Here is a 23,831-nt window from a genome sequence, read left to right on the forward strand (position 1 = left end):
TTGTTTTGTTTTTTTAGGGCCTACAAGCTAAGAATGGTTTTATTTTTAAGTAAAATCTTACTATATCTAAAAATGTAAAGACTGTTCTTAGTTCATGAACCTACAAATACAATTCTGGGGGATGTGGAACTAAGGCCATAGTTGGCTGGTTCTGGCATACCCCAGACTATCTGACCCTGGAAGGCGGCACTCTTCCACTTCTTGAGTGTTTCTAGTTTTAAAATGTAGCCTTCAAAAGGCTCTGGCTCATCATTAGGTATTGTACAGTAGTAAGCAAAGCCTTGTTTTTTTTTTACTTGGATGTGATAGTGTTTGTTGACTGTATAGAAATCATCTTAAAAGATGATGATGATGATGATTAAGTTAAGAGTTTGTCAGGAAATAGATCTAGGATTAAAGACTGACTTCAGGGGTCATATAGCATCTGAACAGGAATTCTTTCTGCAAAGTCATTGAGAAGGATCCATCTAGACTTTGGAGATCTCCATTTTGGGGAAACCCACTCTTTCTGATTCATCCACTTCTGCTTTTGAATAGAGTCCTAAAGAACTGGGCTGCTTTTATTTCTGGCTCTCTTCTGCTGACACCAAACAGAAAAAGTATGATTCTTCTTCTACATAAAACTTTATATCCACCTGAAGACAGCCATTATGCCATGATATATTCTCTTCTTCCAACTTTAGCTCCAGCTACTCTCTCTGTTTACTCTCTAGTCTGTCTTCACCAGGCTAATAACTTCTTTCTATTGATTTCATACTCATGATCTTGAGAGTCCTTTATTATTGTGGTTCCTTTCCTCTGGACACTCCAACTTATCAATGTTCTTATGACATAGTAGATTGAGTGCTGAGCCTGGAGTAAGGCAGACTCGAGTTAAGATCCAATCTTGGATGTTCCCTAGCTGTGTGATGTAGTGCAAGTCATTTAGCATCTGTCTTCCTCGATTTCCTCAACTGTAAAAATGGGAATTATAACAGTACCTACCTTCCCAAGTTGTTGTGAGGCTCAAATAAGATTATATACAAAGCACTTAATTCCTGGTACTTAATAGATATTTTCCCCTTCTCTTCCCTCTTATTAAACTATTTCATTCAGAACTGAACACAGTATTCTAGAAGTGATTTGACCAGGGCAGAGTAGAATAGGACTGTCGTTTCTGTAGTCTTGAATACTTCTATTAAAGCTTAATATCACCTTATCCTTTTTTTGGCCATACTGTCATTCTGGGGACTCATTTAACTTGCAGTTAACTCAGATTTGTACATGACTAGAAAATGAGGATGCCATACCACAGAAAAAGATCTTTATATCCTCAGTACCTGACAGCATAGAAGGTGCTTAATAAATGCTTAGTTGTTTGGTTGTTAACAAGGCTGAAAAACCTTTTCATATGAATTAAACTTCTCTCCCTTAATTTACTATTATTCTGGTATAAGTTATTATCATCTCATGCCAAATCTGTTGCAGTGACCTTTTAGTGGGTCTGTCTCAAGTCTCTTCTCACTGCAATCTGACTTCTATTCAGCTGTCAAATTGATCTTCCTAAAGCCCAATTCTTAACATATCATGCTCCCTATTACTTCAAGTATCAAATACAAAATTAATCTGTTTGTCTTTTAAAGCCTTTCATAATCTGGAGGAGGAATTGGGGGGGGACCCTCCTATCTTTTGTTTCTTATACTTTATTCTCTACCACATATTCTGTAAAATTCAGTGACATGGCCTCATGGATGTTCCTCATAAATGGCACTCCCATTTCCCAGCTCTGCATTTTTACTGGCTGTCCTTCATGCCTAGAATTCTCTCTCTCCTCATTTCTACTCCTAGAATCCTTCAGATCTCAGCTAAAATCCTCTTAAAGCCTTTCTCTGTCCCTCTTAATGCCAGTATGCTGTATATAACTTGTTTGTAAATACTAATTTGCATGTCATTTCTCCATTAGATTGAAAAGGGATTCTCCCCCTCTTCCCCGCCATTTTTCTTTGTGTCCCAAGTACAAATTCCACATGATAATTTCAAGACTGTTATTTTTGTCTGTGCACAGCATTAAGCTTTAAACAGTATTGAGTTTGGTGTTTTGTTTTTGTTTTTTTCATTTTTTTATATAAAGAATCTAGTAAAAGAGAGTTCTTTGAAGGAAGAGTCTGCTATATTAATGTGTTGCTTAATTATGCTCTATAAATTCTCTTGCTTTGGTCCCAGCCTACTTATCTCTCAATACTTTTTTTTTTAATAAGCTTCACTTTAGTCAATCTGATCTGTTTATCATTTCCCCAAACCAAACTGTACTTTGCCACCTTCATGCCCAAAATAGAATGAGTGGATTATTTCCAGAAGGGTAGGCACTGTACCTGTAATACAGTCACACATAAACAGTTTCTACAAAGAATAGGCCTTCAAAGTACAGTTCAAATGGTACATCTTAAACTTATGTCCTCTGATGAAAATCATAATGTTGACATTTCCTTGTATTTTGTAGAAGCTGTTTAGTGTAATGAAAAAAAGGATTGGATTTGAATTTGCTGCTATCTACCAGTGTAGCCATGGAGAAGTCATTTTGTCTCTCCTGACTGGACTCGGGATACTGAGGTGTACTATAATTCCGTAGGGCTTGCATTCAAGATCACCCAAGTAGTTAGAGTAGACTAGAATTTGAACTCCATGTCTATTTTCTTCTAAATCAGTACTTGTTTTACTGGCCTGTTATCTGTATATTTATATAAATATTTGTTGTTTTGAAAGAACATAGTAAAATAATTTCTGGAACAAGCAAGTAATTCAATTTAGAATTTAGTAAATAACAATACTTTATGGAACATTTTCAAACAACATTTTCTCCCTTTTATGCTCACTAGTGTGGTAGAAATTAAATCCTTTTACACTGAACACAAAGGAAATATCTAAATTCTTTAAATTAGAAATTGTTTATTAGCATTTATACATTCTTTTTTGTTTCACAAAGAATGTTTTGCTCTAACTTGTTTACTGTAATAGGATTTAACTTGTATTGGGAAAATGAAAAGCTGTAATTATTTTATGATCTCATTTTCACTCACAGAAAATTCTTAGTCATTTGTACAAAGGAACAATTTAGAAGCTTAACTTAATGGATTTTTCTTTTACAGTTTTTTCTTCAAGGAAGGGAATTTATACTCCAACTGGGCTGTTTACCTAGTTGCTATGGTCACGTCCTAGCAAGAAATAGCATTCTCAAGATTTAACATCTATTTCTACTTTTTTTTTTTTGGTAATTATTTGAGACTGTTCCATCTAGAACTCAAGACTGTGCAGAGAAGCATTTTTAGTAATCATTCTTGTTTTATTTCAGGATACACACAGACACACACACACACACACACACATATTATCTGAGTGGGATAATATGTATAGAATTAGTTTTTAAATTAGACAGTATTCACCAGATGGATCCTATCCAAGTGGAGAGCCATTTAAAATCAGCACATGTTAACACGTTCTAAAAGATAATACATAGAAAGGGACATGTGATACTCTGACCAGCTGAATGAACAAAGCAACCTTTGTCTAGGCAGATAAACTTTCATATTTATATTTTCAAGAACCAAATCATATTGGGTTTTTTTTAATTGTGTCACTTTTTGGATAGTGACAAAATTGGCAGAAATTATTTATATGTTTCTGTTATGAATCTTCAAAAGAGACATCTAAGTTATCATGATAAATCATGTAATTTATGTATGTTTGTATATAGACAGCAAAGTGAATTATTCATTATTTTTTCTTGTTTGTCTAGGCCACTAGGTGTAAATGTCACCATAATTCTAAAGGGGAGAAGTGTACATATGCTGATAAATACACACAAACATCGTGGAGAAGAATTTCTGTGAGTAATATACCTATCTTTGGACCCCTCCTGAATCACTTAGTGTTGAATGCTCTTGCTTTGCTCTGGTCATATTCTCTTTAATAAATTTTCCTCTTAGTTTTTTTCCCTTACAGTTCTTTTTTTTTTTTTTCTGTTGTCTCTTAAATATTTCTATGCCTCCCACAGTTTTCATTGTGAAATTTTTATATTGTTTACATTTTGCACACTGATGTAACTCAACCTTGGTATGTCATCCCCTCTCATTGCACATAAGTCAGAAGAATAGGATTTGCAAATATTTCTTTGCTCCTTGGCGATATATGTGAGACTATGGAAGGTGTGAAATATGTAAGTGTCTTGTTGAAGCTTTTTGTAATTGTTTCATTATTATAGTTACTCAATGGCAATTTCAATTTAAATTCCGCTGTTTCAAGTTCTGTGTAGTAAGTAGGTTATCTATTGTCTGGCATGGTTAGGGAATAGGCTTTTCAGGTTAATATCTATCGATAGCCTTTTGACACAATGTCATTTGGCAAAGATGTAAAACACAGTAAAGTACTTGACACTAAAATTATATTGAGTATGATTTAGTTTTTGATTATTCCTAAGACATTTTAGGATGTCCCCAGGAGTACCAACTACTTTTACAATGGTAAATAACCCACTTCTGACCATCTTGTATTTTCTTAAAATCTTCAGGAAGATTATGGTGATATAACATAGAACTGGGATTCAATGATCCCACCTTCTGAGCTCTTCATGCTTCAGGGAGCAGTGATATAATTCTAAAACAAAGAAGAAAAACAAAAGAAAGTTTTTGAGTAGGGAGTCAGAAGATTTGAATTTGAAATGGGACTATCCCTGTGGCACCTCTGGACCTCAGTTTCCTCATCTTTAAAATGAAGCATTATTCTTGTAACAGTTTTGACTTGCATTATTTTTGCCTCAAAAAATGGGGACATGAAATACCATGGTGTAGATTTGGGAAGCTCCAAGTTAAAATCATAGGGCTCTGAGGAAAAAGCCAAAAGCTCAGCCTGCAGGCACATCTGGGTCAACTCTGTGGTGTGTGCTATATAGTATACTTAAGAAAGAAAAACTATTCACTATAGTCTAAATGCAAATGACCCACTCTTAGTTATTATAAGCTATCAACCTTGAAGACCAATTTATTCAGCAAGTCACAAAGGTTAGGATGATTTCTAAATTTTAGAGGCAATAGAATATAGTCAGGAGAGATCTAAATTCTAATTTCCACTCTGATAATTCATACTTTTATGACTTTGAATAAACCATTTTTAACATCCTTTAGCCTTGGTTTTCTCATCTCTAATATAAAAAAAATGCCTTTCCAGGGTTGTTGAGTTAAATCTTAAAATTTTCTCTAAATTTAAGTTATCAATCTTGTATTTATCTCTGGCAATTCCAGATTACTTACAAATCTGCTTGTTGAAGACTTCATTATTGCAAACAAAGATGGAGTTTGTCTTGCCTTCTTCTTAGGGCAAGCTGCTTAATTGGCTTTACTCTGATGGGAAAACTGAAGAATTTCTGACAATCTTCAGGAGACTTGAGGCTGCTAATCAGCAGCATTGTCAAGGGAGTATATAGGTGATAGGCAAGGCAATGCTGGTTCTTGTACTGGGTTTTTCATGGATCCAATCTCTAATGAGTCATCCATGCTCACCAATAGTCTTTGAATGTCAAGGACTGTCTTCATCCAGATTGCCCTTCTCTGGACATTTTCTCTGTTATTAATGATCTCTCTAAAATATTGTGCCCAGAACTACTGGACCAGACATAGTGTTCACAGAGGTGTACGCAATAGGGAACCAACAGCTGCATTGCTTGGTGTGAGAATGAATGAAAAACTATTTTTCAAATTTGGTATGACATGTTTGATTATGCTTTTGTGCTTTCATAAATTAAAATACTCTAATCACTTTTCAAATATTTATAAAAAATAGTTTCTAAAATCTTTTCAGACAGGATTCACAGTAAACTTAAATAGTATTTTAACAAAGTTCTGGGACTGTGTTGAGGATCAGCACACAAAGTTAGGCTGGATCATGCTTGAAAGAACACATTAAGAGCTATGGCTCTGAGCAAACAATATGAATATTAATATATTTAAGTTCTTTGTAACACTCCCTTGACTGCTTGTTTCTGGTTTACTTTACTTTGCTCTTTTCTGACTGTCATTGTTACTTGCTGATGCCCAATTATTTTGTTGATGCTTCCTTGTTACGGAATTGATACTTGACTTAATTGGTCTTTGGAGCATTTATTTTGCTTTCCTAGCACACTCCCCCGGGCAGATATCCCATATATCTTATGGGATATATCAGCTGTACCTCAATCTTAAGGATACCTCTGTGAGGTGGGGGGGAATGAGAGCACAGTTAAACAATGATCCAGGAAAGCTGGAAAATACAAGTTTCTGGGGATAGTTTGTGACTCAGGGAAGAAATACCCTTGATACCAGCAGCAGCTTGTTTGAGTAGGACCCTAACCTTTGCCCAGAGCTGTGAGCCCCTTGGGAAATTCTTAGGACAAATTGATGAACTTGCTTTTCGTAATCTGGTGACCAAAAGTGAAGGTAATACCTTACTGTCCCCCACTTAAGTTAAAGCTGATTTCCTGCTCTAAAAACTTTCAGATCGCAAGGGTGGTTATCACCATTTGTGACCGTTAAGGTGCTCACTGCTGGAAGGGTTCATATGCTTTGTGGCAGCTCAAGCAAAATTTTGAGAATATTACATGCTTCCCTCTCCTGTTAGGAAAGGTTGTGATTGAAGGAAACAAAATGAGATTAGAGACAGTGAGAATGAACTAGAGATCCTCAATTTACCATGGCTTCTATGTACAAATTGCACTACTTAGCTTATGAGTAGGGGAGCTCACTCAGAGCCTTAGAATCTTATTGTATCCATTTAGATTCTGTTATCAGAATGTTGCACATTCTAGACATGTGTCAGAAAACCCATAGTCATGTTATCTCTTATCCAAATAGTGTTGAATGGACAAAGCACTATTCTAAATAAGATGATGCATTTATGCACATATATTATAAAGTGACTGTTTTAGAATGAGCTATGAAAAGAAATTTATTGTATAAATAGGCTGGTCCAGGGAAATCATTTTTTCCAGGGTTTAAAAAGGAGGGTGGGGAATATTTTGGCTAGGTATTTCAGTTTAAGGCATAGGTCAGGACTTATCCATACTTTGTGTTCCACTTTAGATGTAGTTGCTTAATGTACTCCTAGAGCAGGGTTAGAACTTCCCTGGGACCTGATGTCATTGCTTCTTTTATCATTTGTGTGATGATGAGTACAAGAAATATTTTTACATAGATTTCTTTTTTCTGGGGTGGGGTGTCAAAGAAAACCTGGCATCCCATAGCACCAAGCCATTGACTGAAAATGTTAAATAGCATCAGCACAAGCAGAAAACCCTGGGTTGCTTTAGCAGTCTCCTTTCAAGTTAACAGTAGAGAGCTATTGAAGACTTTTGAATAGGAGACTGACAAGGTTACCATATTGATTTAATTTAGCAGCTGTGTAGGAAATATTGTTGTATGGGGAAGAAATGAACATAGGGTTGCTAAAGAAGCAGTGTTCTTCCCATAAAACCTGAATCCTAAGAATAACTCATAGTAATAGAGGTAGCTGAGTTTGTGCTTCAACAGCTTGACTTCAGTCAGCTATTCTTTTTCCAGTTCTGTGGCCACATGCTTGATCCTCTTCTATCCAGGATCTTGAGTCCAGATTTTCTTGTTCTTCCTCTCTGCTTTTAAGTTGTGATCATTACTTACTTAATGTAATTGAACAGAAATAAGGGGAGGTTCAAAGGAAGAATTTCTATAAGAATGGAAGATGATGAATTCTGTTTGAAACATGCTGAATTTGAGGTACTGATAGGACAGTTTGTGGTGGCAATGTCCAACAGATGGTTAATGATGGAGTATTGAAATTCAGCAGAGTAAGAGCTGGATATAGAAATTTGAATGCACCTATGGAGAAATGATCTCTGACCTATGGGAATAAAATAGAAAAAAAAAATCCAAAAACAGAACTTTTGATGAGAACAGAACAAAAGGGTATTGATAAGAATTCAGACCAATAGAAGAACAGTTAGGAAAGACCCATGTCACAGAATTGAGAAATCCAGGAAGTATAGGGATTGATCCACACTGTCAAAAATTGCAGAGAGCTTAATTGGATGAAGACCTAGAAAAGGCTGTGTAATTTTTAAGAATGTTGACAAAGAACTGTTTTAGCTAGGTTATAACTTTAGAATCTATATTACAACAAGTGGCAGTGACTGTATATTGATGAAGAAATAAATTAAATGAAAGGCCTTTGTAAAACCCATATCTTCATATATTTCAGTGAATTTGCAGTCCATCAATGTGTACAGTCCCACCATTGATGCAGTCAGAAACTCATCCATGTTTTCTCATCCTGGGTGATGGTTATCCACATACTCCTATATTTCCTCCTTGAGATATTCCCCTAAAATGCCAGGGCATAAAATGCATAGAACATTTAATGGGTACTAATGAAATACTCTGACTTACCCTAATTCTCAAGGAAGACCTTTTCAAATCAGGTGTGTGTGTGTGTGTGTGTGTGTGTGTGTGTGTATACATACACACACACACACACACACACACACATATGTTAAAGTGCCAACCATTTTTTAAAATGCTCTTTTACTTTGAGATAAATAAGCAATAGTTCTTATGAAAGAAATATAGGTAGGAAATAGATTTCTATGAAGTGTCGGAAAAAATATAGATTGTATCTTCCTTAATACTGATTTTTATAAAAATACGTGTAAAATTAAAATGGATATATGTATGTGTGTATCTGTGTGTGAGATAGTATTTATTCAGAGATAAAGACTTCCTCTAAAACATAAAATTTATTTGATTTTGTTAAATATAATTTTAGCTCATCAAATTTAAAAATCTTATCTATATCATTCATATGATGGTGACTCATTACCTAAATTTTTAAGTGATTAAAAAAAGCTAAACTTTTAAAATGTTAAATCTGAAAGTGATTTTAGAATTAATCCAGCCATTGCACATTGTAGAAAACTGACACCAAAGTTTAATTCATTTGCTCAAAATTACAGCTGTTGGCAAAATGCTTTAAAATTATTTTTTGTTTTCATTTAAATGATATTTTCTATTTTTTTCATAAAATATGATAAAATTAGATTTTAAAATTGGCTTAATTATTATTGAGCAGGTCTTAAATCTTTAAATACAATCTCTTATTTGCATTTTCCCATTAATTTTTTTGTTCTTGCAATCAGAATAATAAAAATGTTCCATTAAAAAAAATTATGTAACTTGTGCTTGCATGTTACAAGTCAATTTTAAATTAAGGGAGGGAAGCTACTATATGAAAGAGGGGATACCATCCGAAAACTCCTTTCTTTTTCTACTTTTCAAAGTGCAAAGTACAATTGATTTAAAAAAAATAAAACTAAATATGCATTGTTAGGAATTTCCTTATTGAGATTCCCTATACCAATGAAATTGTACGTTCAGAAACCTTACTTTCTGCCTCTTGCCAACTCTCTGTTCCCTCTCCCAAAACAACCAACCAATTCAACATCTAGATTTATTATTTTCAGTCAAATGGTCTTTTTTCCCCAAGTCGGAGATGCTAACGTACTGCTATGTCATCTACTATGCACTCAAGGGAAAAAAGAGGTTTGACTGTTACTCTAAAAGATTCTTTAACTTTCAATTTAAGAATGTACACATCATCCTTTTACTTTTCATATAAAATAACTTCTGGTGGAGAATGTTTTGGTGTTTAAAATGACATATCTGTTAATATCTGGTTTTGAGATTTATAAGGAGAATATTTCTTTATAAATTAGCTTAAGTTTTAGCTGTGCTCAAGAAATAATTTTATTAAATATGCTGTTTTTACTGCTTATTTATATACAATTCTACACAAAAATACTGTCTTTTACATTGATATTATGTTGGATTACTTCATGAACTTGTGATATTTATCCCCCCAAAAAACTTAGAAAATTTTATGCATAAATGTGGAAAAAGTAAAACATGGAGAAACTCTGGGACCAAAAGTAAAATGTGGAAGATGTCCTAAATCACCTACTAAATTGTTAAGTAAACATTTGTTGCTCTTCATTTGTTTGGCAAATAGATATGGAAATGATTTACCATTTCCTCCTTTAGCTCATTTTACAAATGAGAAAACGGACAAACAAGGTTAAGTGATTTGCCCAGAATCATACATCTAGTAAGTCTCTGAGGCTGGCTTTGAATTCAGGTCTTCTGATTCCAGGTCTGGTGCTCTACCATTATGCCATTTAGCTGCCCTTTTACTAAACATGTACCCTATTTTTGAATACCAGATCTATAGGGATGGTCTTCTTTCAAAGAAAAAAACACTGAAATAACATTTCACTTGAATAGAATTGACCAGCCTCTCTGAAAATCAAATACAGCTCTCATTTATGTAATTTAGTGATACCATTTTTCTTACCTGTTTTTCACAGAACCTGGTAAGCAAGTGTTTAGCTTGCTCTATACTATTGAATAAAGGATAAGTCAATCTTTCTTCATTCAAGTTAACAACAGATAAAAATTAATGAAATTGGATCGTTTTTCATGCTGTAAGATTAACATATGGAATGTTTTAGCATTTTGGAAGTAAATTTTGCTTATCTTTTGGATTGCTAAGTGAAAATCACTATGTATTTATTAGAATGTTGTTAAATATTATTTTAAATTAAAGAACTCATTGTGTTCCCTCCACCAAAACCAACCCATCCTCCAAACTAATTTATGTTGAGGATGATGATATCATTAAGTCTAAATACTAATATCTGAGTTATGATCTCAGATGCCAGTTAACTTCTTTGTCTTATCCTTTGAGTGGAGTTGAGGTGAGGAGACTCTTTCGAACCCTCCCCAAAGCTACTTGTTGCCATGAAAATCAGCTGGGGCATCAGAATGGAAAAGATCCTGATGAGGCTTATGGAGTTGGAAATTTTTGCCTCATCAATCACCAAAGTCACCATACTCCCTACACGTGTGAAAAGAGAGCAGGAAAAATAAAGAAATTCTAATATTAAACTGAGAGAGTTGAGTGTTCACTCACAATGACCTTTCACGTAAAATGAGCAGTGAAGCTTTCGTGTGATTTATATCTGAAAAAGTATCTTTTGTCCTGGCTTGCCTCTGTTCTATTCTGTAACCTAGACTGAACCTATGCAGAAAAGGGACCAGATTTTTCTTAATTACTCTACTCAGCCGCCCGGCTACAAGAAAAGGACAAACAGAATCCACAAAAAACTAAATCCTAAGTCCTATCTCCAGTTATAGAGTGAAAGAAGCCTGTTTTACAAATACTGTTCACGACTTTCAGCCTAGTGTTTCCAGTGACTAGCCCCCAGAATTACCTTATAGTTAACCTTTGAATTCCTTCTGGATTTTTAAGAACTAATTTTCATATATATTTTAGGAAAATATTTATTTCCTTGGGGCCAAAGTAGGAATTCTCCCTCATCCTCAGAGCTTTGATGAGGTTTTCATCTCTCTCACTAAAAAATGATTCCTTAAATATTCAAGACAGACCTCTCTCTGGAGTATTTAAGGTAGTATTAGGGCATGGACATAGAATGAATGGGTGTTTGTTTTTCTTTTTAAAGCTCTGTTTTGGCATTTCTTAGAATTGAAAAGGATATTAGAGGTGGCCACCTAGTCTAACTCTCATTAATTCTCATTTTTCAGATGAGGAAACTGGCTCACATTGTTATTTGACAAATGTCTTACCACCAATTGGTGTCAGAGGTGGAATCTGAACTTAGGTCTTCTTGACTGCAAGTCTGGTACAATATGAGAGAAGTAAATGCCTTCTTAAAGCCTGAGGGGTAGAGCTAAGCTGTTGAAAGTCAAGCTAGTAAACTGAACAGTCAAGTGGGATTAATGGTTCACAAATCTACCCTGAGATTTAGGCTTCCCAGTCCCTTCCCTAAAACCCCCAAAATCTGCTTGCATATTCACGTTACTCATGGGTCATCTTCACTTACACTCCTCTTTGAATGCTATTGTCCCCATTCTTTTTTAAATTTAAAAAATATTCATTTCAGACACTCCAGAAACACTTTATATGGTAATACATTGGTCTAGCCTGCAAACATCAGGTCTTCCTCCATGTGGACTAGATTGCAAACCTCATGCTGGCCAGGAATTGAGTCTTAATTATTTTTCCAGCCCCTTCCCCTCCAACCCCCCGCTCAAGGCTCTGCACATGATAGGTCATTAATAAATGGTTAAATAAGTCATTGGTCATCTCTTTACATAGCATCTGGGGCCACCACTTTAGTGTTATGGACAAAGAAACAGAGATCCAGAGAGACTGCTTGAAGTCACGTACATAGCTAGTGACAGAGTTAAGACTAGACATTCTGTGCTCTTTCCTTTATAAGTTCCTCATGGGAGGCCTGATTCTCTAAAGATGTTATTATCCCTCACAGCTGCTGCAGATTTCTTCCTTCCCTCCCACCCCCTATCAAGTTCTTGGTGAGATTCTCTCTCAATAATGTTGCTGCTGTTATGTGATACTTAGGTGTCTTAAATGATTTTTAGAGTATTTTTTCCTCTATATTTCTGAGAATGCATGTTCATTTGTTTCATTTGAACATTAATTGGTTTATAATAACAAAAGTTCCCTTAAAGTTTTTTCTTTTGGATAATATTTTAATAAGTGAAGGCTAATGATTATGATTATTTAGATCTAGAAGTGTGCATTTGCATACTGTAACATGCATACAATAATTTGTTGCAAGTTACAAACTCAACTGCTAGAGTCTGTCCTAATGCTGATAATTTTATCATTTTAAGCCAGTATTCTTTCCAATATAGAAGATGTTTTGTTTTGTTTTTAACATCCTTTCATATCATTGATTCTTTGCCTGGTTGATATTTGGTGCTATTGTAGAGTAACATTTAACATTTCAAATCACATTTTCCATTTTTAATGTTTCCTAATCCTACAAAAAGAATATGCCTCACTACTCTATAAAATATATAAATAAATGAAAATACCTAGCAAGACACATTATTATGATTAATTTCAGATTTCCTTAGGTTGAAAGACAAAATCTTTGCCTCAATATAAGAAAATTGACAACTTGACTACTGATGATATACTCAGAGCACTTTGTGGTATGGATAAAGGTTGAAACCAAGCCTAAAATTTTCAACACTGGCTTTATTTTTTCTTTTGAAAGAAAACAGTATGGCTTTTGGTTTCTCTCTTTTTCTGTTCCCTTTTTTATTATACCTTCTCCCTTCTTTCTCTCTCTGCACAGGGTGGGTATTCTGCTCCCTCCTTCTCTCCTTGGCAGGGCTCATTCCAAGGGAGCCCTCGGACTGTTCCACCGCACCGCAGACAGAGTGAGTCTGTATCTCTCACTCATACCTCACCTTGGCTTCCAGTAGACTTTCCTCCCCTTTGCACGAAATGTTCATTCTAGAGCATCCTTCTTTCCTAGCCTCAAAGAGCTGCCAGCCTATGATTTCTATGTCGCTATTTCTTAACTTAACACTTTCTTTGATCGCATGTAAATGACTTTCATAAAAAATATTAAAATTTAATTTTATTCTAACAAAACACAAGCTTCAAGTATTATGAATGGCATAAGCCCTATAAACATATGTGTATATAATATACTTAATGCATTTTCCTTTTTTATAACTTTAAAATGAATAAGCAATACTTTCTTATCTAGGTATGTTTAAAACATGTTCAAATATGTGTACATGGGCATAATGTATCCAGAATGAAATTGACTTCATTTATAAATATAGATTTGCTCAAGTATTTTCTTAGATCTTTGGAAGCAGTTCAATAAGGAGATGTCTTATTAAAAGACATTTTATGAGAAAGTTCTGTTGTCACTAGCATTTCTTTTAAATTTATGATTTTCAGTATTACAGGATAGGAAAATGGCTTTCAGTTATGCATGGTTTACTAATATTGCTAACAACTTGGTTATCTGAACCCCTAATTCACTTGTTAATTTTGATCTGCTTTTCTAAAACTAGATTTATTGTATTATACAATATGCTTACTATGTGCACATCTGGTAAGTTGGTAATATTTTATATATTTATTGAAATGCCTTTTTCATGGATTTCCTTGAACTTGTGAATTATATTAGTTGTCATTATTAGGCTTTTGTGTAAAGTTCCAGTGGGGGAATTTTAAACAGGTAGAAATATGAATTGTTTTTATTATAAATCATTACAAAACATGTCTTGATGACATATTTAGATTTAGAATTGTGAATTATCAGGAATTTTAAATAGCAATGGCTTTAAGAAAAAAGACAGAGTAAATTGAATTTGTCTTTGATGGCCATGCCTCTTTGCTTTGACTGTTCCTCCTAACTGCTCTCCCATTAATGGGATTTCTATGGCAGAAAAGCTGCATGTGTAGTGTTATTGTCAGTATTTTAGTGTGATTGATACAGGCATTGACTCTAGGATGTTCTATCAGGGCAATACTTTCGTCTTTCCTTTTTTCTAGGCAGCTGGATACCTTCTCCTCTCTGCTGTTGCTTTTAACCTTCCTCTTTCCATTCATTTTTTTCTTTTCAACTTCTATCTGCTTAATCTTTTTTCCAAATTGCCCTTCTTTCTTCATCTTTGGTCTCCATATCCCTATTTCCCTATTCTAGTCTTCTCTACCTTTAATAATACTGTTGGCTTCTTTAAGAGTTCTTGCCTGTAGGTGAAAAGGTTGGGTTAAGTAAATGAAAGTAGGTGTAGTTTGAGTACTGTTGAATGTAGGAGAGATAGTATATTATTTATTTTTATATTCTCTGGGTGCCTAACAGAGTTTATCAAGTACATGTGTACTTGATAAAATGTTCAAAGTTAGTGGAGGGAATGAAAATCTTTTATTTGTTCATACAAACTTTGTTGGTCACTACATGTACGTATGACTAAAAGAAAATTTGTCCCCACATAATTGAATCAGTAGCTTTACATAGACACATGCCTGCCTGTGTCTGTTTCTTCCTTTTTGAAGATTTTTTTCCCCTAATGCTTCTAATAGTTATGGCTATTTTAATACATTTACAAGTATTTATTGTAGGACTTGAGGTGAAGAAATTCTTCCTAAACTTTCTAAATTTCATTATAGAGTGGAATAAAGTAATTTTGGCTGATGTCAGTTATTTAAAAAAAAATCTCATGCATATATAAAACTTGTTTTGATCCTTGAAAAGTAGGGTTATATAATAGGAAGAACTTTGTCCTTGGAGTCAGAAGCCTAGGTTTGAGTGTTTACTTTTCCACTTGATTGCTTTGTAACTGGGAACAGTTATTTGACTCTTCCAAATTTCTATTTCCTCATCTGTAAATTAAGAGATTTAATACTTACACTAATTATCTCACCCAGTTGTTGCAAAAAAAGCAAAATGTGATTGTAAACTGCAAAATGACAAATCAAATAGAACTTATTATTATTGTAATGAGAATATATGATTACTTCCTTTTGCAAAGAAGACTGGATAAAAATCTTCTTATGACCTGTTTATTTGATGCCTAAATTCTCTTTCCTTGATAATCAAGAGGAGATGAATCAATACTAGAAAAATAAAAGGATTTTTCCCTTCTATTTCCTTTGTTCATTGGTTTTGTTTTTTAATCGAAAAAATTATTCCTAAAAACGTAATCTGGCACAGATGAACAAAAAAACTAGCTCCCATTTTTAAGGCTATAGCTTACAAAGTTTTTTCTCACAATATCTTTATCAGATTGATAATAATCTCTGTTACTTCTTTTTCAGATTAAGGCTTAGAGTAACTCATGATTCTAAAGCTAATTGGTAATAATATTGGGTTTGAATACAGATTTTGAATCCAAGTTCAGTGCTTTCTCTATTATAACCCACTACTTTCCAAAAAATTAAAAATGAGGGGAAAAAAAAGCATATGGAAGAGACATTCTATACGAGGATGTAGCCCTGCTTAGCACAGGCCTGACTCATAATAAATGTTTGAGATGTTTGTTGTCTTACTGATCAAATGCCTCAGTAGACTTTACTGAAGGAGGAATGTTCTTAAGGAATGTCGACAGTGAGTAATATTTTAAAAGAGAGACATAAACATACCCTAGTACTTTAAACAAATGCCAGATTTTTTTCCTTTGAAACAATCATAACACATCATTTTATGGTTTTATGAAGCTGATCAGTAATTTTTCATAATGCATTTTTTTCCCTTAGAAATCTATCTGGGGACAGTTAAGTGGCGGAGTGGATAGAGCACCAGCCCTGAAGTTAGGAGGACCTGAGTTCAAATCTGGTCTCAGACACTTAATATTCCCTAGCTCTGTGATTGTGATCCTGGGCAAGTCACTTAACCCCGATTTCCTCAGCAAAAAAAAGAAAAAAAGAAAAAAAGAAAGAAATCTATCCGGCACTATAATTCTAGTGATTTCTAGGGATCTCAGTTAAAGTCACTCAAACAATTGTGATCTTCCTTTTGTCCATTGGGAATTCTCTATTCAGTTTGATTTTACCTATATGATACTTATCAGATCTTTGTACTCTGCCCTTTAGAAGGTTGTTCTGTGAAATGGCAATGGTAATTGAAAAATTAATCATAAAAGTGATTGCAGATTATATTAGATATGATTTTCCTGATTAGAAAACTTTAAATTAAAAATCGAGCAATTGACAAACATTTATCAAGCAACTGTGTGGCAGATCTTGTATGAGATACTGACAATAAAAGGCAAAAATTAAACAGTGTCCCTTGAGAAGATTAAATTCTACTAGGGAGAACAAACATGTACTTGTACCAGTAAGTACAAAATATATGCCAGTTACTGGGGGGAAAATTATTAACTAATGGGATGAGGAAAGGCATTTTAGTGCTGCTACCAAAAGAAATTAGGGATTCTGAGAGACAGAGATAAGAAGAAAATATATGTTGACAAATCAAGTTGTGGGAGGGTAAAAGGAGGCATAATAAATTATAAAGGACATTAAATGACAGAATAATTTGTATTTTATCCTAAGATTATAGGAAATTTTTGGAGATCATTGGGAAAGTGATATGGTCATCTATGACCTGTGCTTTAGAGAATCTTATTTTGGCACCTGCTGGTACATGGGTTGGAGTGGGAAGAGATTTGAGGCAGACAGACCAGTTAGAAAGCAACTGCAATCATCAAGGTGAAAGGTGATGACCTGAAGTAGGCTATTATTCATGTGATTGAAGAGAAAAAGGCGGCATAGATGTGAGATATGTTGTAGGAGAAGAAAAAAATAGATTTGGCAGTTAGAGTGAAAGGAAGATAAATGTCCAAGATGATATTGACATTTGTGATCATGGGTTATTGACTGGAAGATTAACAATAAGAGAAAGAAGAGGGGTATGTATTTGGGAGAAAGACGAGGAGAACTATTTTGAAAAATGTTGAGTTTGAGATACTTAGGGGGAACATCTAATTCAGAATGTCTGATAGGCAGTTATATGTTACTGGAGTTCAGGAGAGAAACTGTTTAAACCTATGTGGAAGCTAATGAAGGTTCCAAAAGAGAAACTTAGAGAAGAAAAATTATCCCAGGACAGAGAATACACCCACAATTAGGAAGTTGGATATCTGTGAAAACTCAAAGGAGATTGAGGAGTGGTCAGCCAGAGGAGAGCCATAAGACAACTTTTTTCCTAAGACCCAGAGAAATAACCAGAAGAAGGTAGCCAGCAATGTTAGATGCTGAAGAGAGGTCAACAAGATAAAGAATTAAAAAGCTATCACATTTAATTAAAAGATCATTGATAACTGGAGAAGAGAGCAGCATCAGTTGCATGATTACAACAGAAGCTAAATTAGCAAAAGCTTGAGAAGCAAATGAGAGAAAAAGAAGCGAAACTAAGAAAAGTATACAGCTTTTTTCTCTGGGAATTTAGCTGTGATATGGATTGGAGATAAAGGATTAGCAGAATAATTTTAATCCATTTAAATGTATTTACAAATAGACTTATTTACTTCATTTTGGGGTACCTGATTTAATGATTGTAGAAAACTTGCCTTTTCCCTTTATCTTAATCAAGATAAATCCCCATTGCCAAGGAAACTAATTCATCTTCAATTCTTGTCTTCACTTGAAAAATCTAGGAAGGGGGTAGAGAAGATAAACTTTATTTTATTTAAGCAAAGTCCCAGTACACCAGGAGATTTCCTTTTTAGCTAAATAAATTATTTGAATTAATACAGTTTATTCCTCTTTTCTGCAAGTCATTTCTCATTAAAAATTCATGCCAAAGATCCATGTCGAAAGGATGTATTCGTAGTTATAAGTTTATATTATAATTATTTATAACACTGCTATAGATTATTTGATACAGGAAGCTATTTTAATCTGTTGTAGCTAAAATTAAAATACAGTTTCAAAGTCAATAAAAACAGCAGTTCTCAAGTTGAAGGCTTATTTGAAGTTTGGGTTCCTTTATCTCAAAAATATAGCAGTAATGAATGTTATAGACTAAATTGAAGATATGTTTTAAAAAATTGTATTATGTGAGGCTCATCTTTTTAAAAAATTGAATGTTTTAAAAATCTGAAAAATAGCATTTTATATGTTCTCAAATAATTTCTATCTTACTCTTACAGCACTGACATATGTATATGTATGCTTCACCAAAAATAATGCCCTCAGCCTAGCAAAATTCTCTCATATATCCATAAAGATTTTTTTTAAACAATAGTAACAATATAGTTTCATAAAAATGTTTTTCTTAAGATTTTTGTGTAAATCATGCCCAAAAACAATTTTATATCCAATCAGAAGCAATAAACTGCTTTAGACTATTCTAAATACTTGTCAGTGTATTAAGTTTTTGCTACTAAGATGATTGTATCTAACCACATGATCTCTCCACATGAAAACCATTACGTAGTAAAACAAATATAAATATTGTCAAGATTTTTCTTTCACTAATAGCTAGCAAAACCCTACAATTTATGCTGAAACTCTCATTAAAAAATATTATTCTGCTCTTCATGCTATTATCATGTGCTGTTGATAGACCTGCTTCATTGCCCCATTGCTGGAAATATAATGCACCTCTTAACCATTCTGAGTAATCTTTTAAACTTCTAAACTGATTTTTTTCATGGCTATATTCATTTATGGATTTTTACTTTCTAACTGTTAAATAGATTCAGCAAGCATATATTTATCAGAGTTTATCATAGTATAATTTTATTGATAGAAGTAAGTTTTAAATTTAAGCATTGCGATGGTTTTTAAGGTGCCATCTCAAATAGGCGTGAAGGATGCCTTTTCATAAATCAGTATAGAAATAAATGGGGAAGGAGGAGGAATGAATGATATTCTTAGATTGATATTGATATATCACAGGCTTATAGTTTCATAGGATTAGAATTGGAAGGGATTTTGGAGGCCAACAGATACCACTCATATCATGTTATAGATGAGGAAACTGAGGCCCAAATAAGTTAAATGACTTGGCCCAGGTTAATATGGTTGGTATGTGTATAATGTGGAATTTGAACCTAGCACTTTTTAATTCAAATCTAGCACTTTTCCATTATACTACACTGATGCATGGAGTCCTGATGAGGTTCATGAAAGCAGCATTTTATGGAGCCCATTCTGAATTCTCTGTATCCAGAGATCCAGAGCCTAAGGACAATCAGATATTAAGACACCCCTCATTATATAAATTCCACTTTAATGATCAGAATTTTCCTGAACTGTCTTCTCCTTTCTTCTCAGCTCTCCTTCCCACCTTTTTGTGTCTAATCTGCATTGTTCCAATGTATCTTCAATTTGTTCAGATCAAAGTGATTTGATTTTGGATGCCCAATGTGTATCCAGTTAATGATAAAAAGTAAGGGCCTGAGTGGGAAAAGAAGACAAAGAGCGATTGTATTTCTCTTAATATTACAAATTATTGAGAGTGAGCTGAATTTTAGTTTAAAATAAGAAAAAAGAATAAATTGCATTTTAAAATCAGTATTTTGTTAGTTAAATTTGGCAAGAATTGAAAATTTAGAGTACTTCAAGTATTTACAGATATGCTTTTGTAAGGCAGTCACTTGTTATTGAACTACACAGTAACATCTTCATACTCAGTTGCTGCTTAGAATATACTCCTTATGACATTGTGCTTCAAATATAAGAAACTGTAGTACTTCACTTCTTTTACATAAAATTTCTTCTGCAGGAATCTGCTGGGTGTAATAGTCATAAATAGGATTTTGAACTCAACTTTTGTTTCTTATTATAACTGTAGCATCTTGGTGCTCAAACTCTTTAAAGAAGTAGATTCTGTCTATTTTGATTATCCGAATTTGGAAAGTGAACTTTCCAGTTCATTTTTAACTGAGTAATTGTACCCCGTCCCTAGACTCTTCTGATGTGTTCTGTGAAAGTTAGAGATTAGGAAATTAAGTCACACTAGCATTCAGTGGCTATATGCTAGAAAAGAATGAACTTAGACCATTATTTGGTCATTACTTGTTAACTAATCTTATAGTTTTAAAATTATTGTTTCTATGTATTCTCCTTTATTGCATTTTGTTCAAAAACTAATTTTAATTTATTTGTTTTGCTATCAGATGGTACCAGCAGTTTTTCTAAGTTTTACCTAAAGCAATTAGGAGGAAAAGGGTGTGCTGTTAACTAAGATATCCCGAAAACTGATTTGTGGAAGATAAATGTGGAAATTTTCTGTTATGAAGCCATATAATGTGGACAGACACAGGCCTTTTGCGGATCAAGTTTTATCTGTAATACATGGTGTGATATATATATATATATACTGAATGTTTGCTGATACAGAATCAATGTTTCTGGATGGCCTAAGAAAAATAGCATCATACTTAAGTGAGAATCAAATTACTTCTTCAGAGAACTTTGTTACTTTAGTAGTTGCAAGGGAAGAATAAAATAAATTGAACATAGTGGAGAAATATAGAAAGTTCTACGTATGTGTGTACGCACGTGCTGACATACAAGATGGATAGAAATATGAAATGATTAGCACTAATTTTGATTTTTTTCACAAAATGATATAAGAATACATTTCATTCAGCTCTTAGGTATGAACACATTAAATTATAATAAAATTATTTTATCTTTCATTAATACAAGATCCTTCCTGTATGTAAATCCTTGAGGTTGAAGAGTTGTTTTTTTGAGGTGATAATTATTTGAACTGATTTTTATACCATTGTAGATACTAGTGAGAATTAAAAATAAATTAATTTATTTTTAGTAAAGCATATTAAATTTAGTAACTAGTGATGCCTAAGGGAGAAATTAAAATCTCTGAGTTGCTATTCTGTCATGGCAATTATACTCATTGTTGTGTGTTGGTCCTCTGACATCATTGTCCTTGTCTTTTTCTTGTCTCTGCTTTCCCATTATGCCATTGGCAAGGAGTTGAGAAGTTAGTCCATTACTTCTATGATAAAGCGTGGTACAGTACAATTTCAGATTTCTTCCCACCACCTTTTTTCCATAATTGTTGTTTTTCCCACTTTGCATGGTGCATGCATGTCAAAAGTCCTGCATGAATTAGTCATGCTATATATTGCTCCATTTCTTCCTTCCTCCCAATCCCTCAAAATGCTTGAGAACCAACTTTTACATATACCAGAAAAACTTTTGAAGTGGATCCAAGATCTATAATTTAGGGTTGGGTTACCTTTTGTGAAAATGTCCTCTTCCCTTGTTAGCTACATAATAGCTTTTATTCAGCTTTCAAGTTTTCAGCAGTTTACTTGACTGTGATACAATATAGGTGCTTAGAAAAATAAAAATAGTATATTTTTATCTTCCTGCCACTAGGCTAACTCCAAGGGCATTAAACATTGAACGTAGAAAATTCTTTCCACCTAAGAATGATATTCTCCATATTTGGATCACTCACTACCTGTGTCTCCATAGCTACACCAACTCCAGATCTTCTTAGAAATATTACTCCCAGTTGTGCTCTTCCTAACATATTTGGATTTCTAAAACATTTTAGATCAACATGAGGAAGGAAAATACATGCTGACAAACTTAGTCAACACTAAGTTGTTGAAAACAGACTAACTTAGGAAGAGAAAGAACCAGAAGATTGATTAAGATCATGGAGTCACAAATTTGGAGATGAAAAGTTACTTCCATTGAATCTAACAACCCTCATTTTAGAAATGAGGAAACTCATGACTTATCCAGTCACAAAATCATAAGGAAGTTTGAGAAGCATTTCAAGTCAGACCTTTTCATTCCTGATCCCTTTCCTTCTATGAAGCCCAATGAGCAAAGTCTCTTCCTAATGCATTGTCTTGAGAAAAATGAAAATGAGACAATCTTTGCTCTCTTTAAGCACAGATAACTTCAGACTAATCCTACAGTTAATTGGATAAATAGCACAAAATGAGTTTTATTGTGCTTCACTTTTCTACCTTATTCCTTATAGAAGCATGTAGACTTTTTGGAGGGGAAGAATAATACCATATCTCTTGCTTTGATTTCAGCATATGGTTGCTGTGTTTCAGATAGTCTATAATTACTTAGTTCTCCTTGTAACAACAAAAATATGTTAGCTACAAACAGATTAGGGAAGAAAAAACAACATTCAAAACCTTCTAAATAATTAGGCTTTTTCCATCATACTCACAACATTTTTTTTGAATGGTATTTTGCCATTAAGATTATTAGGATTTGAGGGTATCCTAAAAACTCTTCTTTCCTTAGCAATATAGTGCCAGTTTGCCTAGTTTGTTCCAATATCTAGTAAATACTTGTTCTAACAGGTAAAAGTTTGGGGCTTTATATAGTATCCAAGCAAATTAACCCTCATGTATTACTATATTACTAATTCTGCTGTAGCATTCTCTAAAAGAAAAATACACTAAGATACAGCTAGAGTTGATTTCAAGCTATACAGTTCCTTGTGTTTTTCATAAAAATTTGCTGTGTCCAAAAAATTCATTGCCAAGTGTCTAGCCTACTGGAAATGAGCCTCTATACTTAACTGTAATTGGTCCGTGGAAAACACCTAGTTGGTTTGTTAGGACCAAACTTAAAAGTATTTTTCACCATGGTATAAGACCTGTCAAAGTTGTACTCTTAATTGCATGACTTTTATGAACTCAGAGTTACCCCCATGCCATGTTGAAGCATTGGTGAGAAGTAAAGCATTTATTTTAGAGCAGATAAAGCATGTCATATTACTAAATTTAAAATATTAATCTCTAAAACCCATTCATGAATCTCTTTAGGAATTTCTTTAGAAAACTGACAGTACTGCTTACTTTTGAGGAGTCAGGAACATGGTTGATTAGTTCATAGGATTATAGGATCATGGATTTAAAGCTGGACAGAGCTTTAGAATTGTTCCCTTCATCTTATGGACAAGAAAACTGAGGCCTACAGAGAGGTTAAACTGATCTGATCTGCATCTGTTCACACAGATAATAATTGACACAAGTCAAAATCCATGTTCTCTGATTCTGTCTAGAACCCATTCCAAATAGCTCACTGGCTTTTATCATATAAAAATTGTTTAGTTTTTAGAGTTTATTTCTAATATAAAAACACAATTCATTCTCCTAAGAATTTTTTTGTCATTCTTTATCGAATTAGGAGCATTGTTTTCATGTTAGGTAGATGATTTTTGAGGTTCCAAGTCTGAGATTCTCATGATTCTAGAATTTTTGAGCTTTAGTCACTAGATTTGGCTTGAATTCTTTCTAAAGATAAACTCTGGTCATTTGGATATTTTAAGAATTTAAAGAGGTTTGCATGGATGAATAATTACCATTTGCAACTTGAGCTGTCTAAACAGTAATTCAAAATTAAGTGAATTCATTTTTAATTAAACTTCTAATATATAAATTTATATCTTAACATTCATGCCGCTCTTGTTTAAACATTTAACTTGACTT

At 33.7% G+C, this 23,831-nt stretch overlaps 1 protein-coding gene across 7 annotated transcripts in view; it reads left to right on the plus strand.

The window, feature by feature from the left end:
* Positions 1-23,831, plus strand: part of CCSER2 (coiled-coil serine rich protein 2) — a 120,600-nt gene that overhangs the window by 81,982 nt on the left and 14,787 nt on the right. For 5 of the 7 annotated variants that reach the window (XM_051982360.1, XM_051982359.1, XM_051982364.1 and 2 more), the window contains one exon: positions 3,773-3,862. In XM_051982360.1, coding sequence (XP_051838320.1) covers positions 3,773-3,862 — 90 coding nt within the window. Of the gene's footprint in view, positions 1-3,772; positions 3,863-13,213; positions 13,299-21,330; positions 21,371-23,831 lie in introns of all 7 variants that reach the window. The other 2 variants (XM_051982361.1, XM_051982362.1) reach the window with 2 other exon arrangements.

This window comes from Antechinus flavipes, chromosome 2, assembly GCF_016432865.1.
Source record: "Antechinus flavipes isolate AdamAnt ecotype Samford, QLD, Australia chromosome 2, AdamAnt_v2, whole genome shotgun sequence".
NCBI lineage: Eukaryota > Metazoa > Chordata > Mammalia > Dasyuromorphia > Dasyuridae > Antechinus > Antechinus flavipes.